This window comes from Eurytemora carolleeae, unplaced genomic scaffold (assembly GCF_000591075.1).
Source record: "Eurytemora carolleeae unplaced genomic scaffold, Eaff_2.0 scaffold2624, whole genome shotgun sequence".
NCBI lineage: Eukaryota > Metazoa > Arthropoda > Copepoda > Calanoida > Temoridae > Eurytemora > Eurytemora carolleeae.
This window is the reverse complement of record NW_019398512.1, coordinates 3,244-7,139: the sequence shown is the minus strand read 5'-3', so window position 1 is coordinate 7,139 and position 3,896 is coordinate 3,244. Positions and strand designations below refer to the sequence as shown.

Genomic DNA, 3,896 nt, shown 5'->3' with positions numbered 1-3,896 from the left:
ATAACTTTTAACCACGTATCTTAGATAAAAATATATAATCAGTTAGTCGTGAACCTTGTAGTTATTTAGCTGATCGCCAAATTGGTGACCCCGGACTGTTTGAATACATTTTCTAAGTCCTAAGTGAAGCAACCCACCTTGTTGCATAATTCTTTATATAAACAATTTCCTTATTGTTCTCAGTTTTGCCTGTAATTGCAATCATTGAATAAAAGGAAATTGTGCCTTTCCTCCTAATTTATTAATCAACTCCCTTATTCTTCTCAGTTTTGCCAGAAATTGCAAAACGGTGATTAAAAGGGGGTTAACTATTACCCTATCCTGAACTAGCATTTTCTCATTGTAAACCATGCCTGGAGATCCAACCTTGGCCACAGGCACTGTAAACCAGGCGGAGTCAACCCAGTCCAGCCATCTTTACGCTGTTGCTCTGAAGCTTCCTGTTTTCTGGCCTGACAGTTGTGAGTCCTGGTTCATTAATGCAGAGTCGCAATTCCATCTCAAGAACATCACCGCCAGCAGCACCAAGTTCCATCATGTTGTGGCGTCCTTACCCCAGAAGGAGATCGATAACGTCGTCGACATCATCAGGAACCCACCTGCAGCCGAGCCTTACAGTGTTCTCAAGTCTCGTCTGTTACAGACACATTCTTTGACAGATTATGCTCGTTGTGAGTCGATTATGTCTCTTCCTTTGTCTGGAGATATGTTGCCCTCAGCGTTATTGTCCAGGATGCAGGCTCTTCTTCCTATAGAGCATCAAGAATGTTTGTTCCTTCGGTACGCTTTCCTCAGACAACTTCCATCTGATGTCAGGTCACATTTAGTGCATGATAATACCGTGGACATCGCTGTTCTCTCTCAACGTGCTGACGAGATCTACCGGAGCAGTCTGTCCCCCAGATCTTCGGTTAACACTGTGGATTCGGTTCATGCTGTGAATTCACCTTCTTGGATAATTCTCCGCGGCAGCTGAGAAGACTAGGGGGAGTTTCTTTAGCCATGTAATCATAATGAAAACCATGTGAATATATAGATAACTTTTAACCACATATCTTAGATAAAAATATATATATCAGTTAGTCGTGAACCTTGTAGTTATTTAGCTGATCGCCAAAATATACTATTTTCTAATTTCTAAAATGTTCTTGTCGTCAATGTAGTATGTTAAGATCTTAAATAAATCTAATATGGAAATGACATTATTTAGAAGTAAAAATGTATTTTTCAGTGCCCATACCCTTTTTTTCTATTAAAAAAACATCTAATTGTAATGACATTGACTATTACTTTAGAATTTAGAATCATTTAGAATATGTTGACTTAAAATCATTCAAGGGGGGGGGGGNCTGGGGGGGGGTAAATAACCCCAATAACCCCCCTTATTTACGCCACTGACTGAAAGTTTAAAAAGTAGTTGGTGCAAAGGGATTTCTTATTTTTGTGTCGAGACATAAAAGTTAAATTTGGATTTGATTTGTGGTACAAGGCAAGTTGTTTAATTAATTCAGGGATATTTACTGAAATTTTTCGGGGGGGGGGGATGGAGTTGAGATATTCTACACTAGAAAAAAAATATAATTTAGTGTAAAATTATGATTTACATTTAAACATTTAAACTTTACATTTCTTGCTTCAGAAACGATGAAGAAATGAAGGTTTCAAAGGTTCATCGGACATACTACTCTGTAAATGGAGGGTCACTTGAAATTAAGCATGAATTACATTTTACATATGTAATTTAAAAATACTTTAAAATCTCACTTTTGCCCTTCACTTAAAAAGTTGCTTAAAAAGCTTTAATCAATACAGTCTTCAGTGTAAATATATACAGTGGTAAGCAATTATATCAAAAGAATGAAGACGATTTTTGATTTCAATTTTGATTTATATCAAGCTGTTAAACAGCATGAATTAACATAAACATAGAAAAATAAAAATTCACATCAAAATGTTAGATAGTAAGTTTTTCATTCAAACATGGAAATTTCGTATTTTCGAAACTAGAAAATGCTTGAATTTGTTTTAGTTCTTCAAGTGCATGTGCTTAATATCCCGTTGTTTTATGCTTTTTAAATTAGACAAGGCTTTTAGGGCGCTACGCGCAAATCTTCTATTTCGACTGGGAAAATTTCATCTTTGTATACAATATAAAACAAAAGCAAAAATAGTTCGCGGATTTTAAAATATTTGTTCGTAGATTTTCAAAATTTTATTCGAATCAAATCTTGATGAAGGCAAATTGTTAAAATTTGGGTCATCCATAAACCTGGGGTTACATCAGGTAGGTCCCACAAAAAATTTGGGTCTCATTGGCTCAGCCGTTTCGACGTTTTTGGGATACAAACAATCAAACACCCAGACAGACACCCCAACAATGTATATATATATATATAGATGTTTAAAATATATTTCGGTAGAGCTTTAATTATTTGAATATTCAAGTATATGTGGTTCACACCTCGTTGTTTAGTGGTTTTTAAAAGATGCGACACGACACCTACAATTTATATCGCGTGACATTTTTTTGAATAAAATGTCTAAAAATAGATAAACTGAAAATTATGTTCTTCTGTTAAATGTTTAAAACCTTAAATATTTACATCCTTATCTCTAAATGTTTAAATCTTTAATTTTAGATATTTACATTCTGATCTTTAATATTTTATTCTTTATATATGTGTGCGCAAGTGCAATCTCCTGCGATTATTCTAGTATAAAAACTTTGTTAACTATGTATAGTGCCACCCTATTCTCTACTCTTGTAAAATATAGGCTGACAGATAAAGTAAGTTTTTTTATATAGTTCTTTATAGAGTCTATAATCAAAGAGTTTCTGGGTTTTCGAGTGTTGAATAAAATTATGTTGAATTATTGAAAATGAATTAGCTAGAAAAAATTCCAAGAGATATTATAAGTGTAAATAAAAAGATTAGAAAAGATAGATATTCGTCTAGTTGGGAATTTCAATTTAAAAATGCAGATTTGCATTACTCTAAAAATCAGACATTTTTTTATTAAAGAATATATATACTAAAGTTTTGTTTCTAGATAAAAATCAAAAATATTAAAATCTAGAATTGTTACAGTCGGTAGAGTTTAAAGTTTCTTGTGTGTTTGTTTAAGGTTTAAGGGCATTAAAAAACAATAAAACTTGTGTACATACTGATAACGTTTATTAACTCAAGATATTTTATAACGTTTGTAGAACTCTACAAGTTTTATTGCTAACTATATATATTTGATTAATTACAGATGATTTAAGATATAATTATACTTTAGCCTGGGAACCAAATCCCCGTATCCCACAATTAACAAAATTCAAGGCTAAAAAAACAGAAAAAAAAGATCGTAGACAATTCTGGAAGTTGAACTAGATAAAGTAGAAACACCTGGAACTTCTAGAACAATCTAATGACAGACTTGAGAAGATTATATTGGTGAGAACTAATGTTCAAGAAAGTTCTAGAATAAAATGGCGTCCAAAAAACAGGCTCCGATTTTTTAGTTAGTTAGATTGTGATTTTAGATCATATCATTATTTATTGTGCAAAGTAACCCAGTGATTTAAGGAATTTAAGTGTGTCTTTTGAAACAAAAGATTGAAAATCTAGGTAATAAGTTCTTTCCTTTTAACTATTAGCTCTCTCAAAATCCGCAATTATCAATCATCAAGTATATTCATAATATCCCAATTTATACTTTATAGAGGTCGAAGAGTATTAAGTAAAGATAGATATTTATATAAAATTTGTAAAGTCAAATTGTTTATAATCTTATTCAAATATTGTTATATATTTATTATTACATTTGTAAATATTTTATTTTCTAATTAATCATTTCCATTATTATTATTGTCGCAATTTTTCCTTGGACTGAAATACAAAGCTTAATGA

At 31.9% G+C, this 3,896-nt stretch overlaps 1 protein-coding gene across 1 annotated transcript; it reads left to right on the top strand.

Annotated features, from left to right (window-relative positions):
* The first annotated feature begins 349 nt into the window (after nucleotides 1-349).
* On the top strand, nucleotides 350-976 carry LOC111717460 (uncharacterized). Its single transcript, XM_023492960.1, has one exon. It carries the CDS (start codon nucleotides 350-352, stop codon nucleotides 974-976), a length of 627 nt encoding a protein of 208 aa, XP_023348728.1.
* Nucleotides 977-3,896: the final 2,920 nt, after the last annotated feature.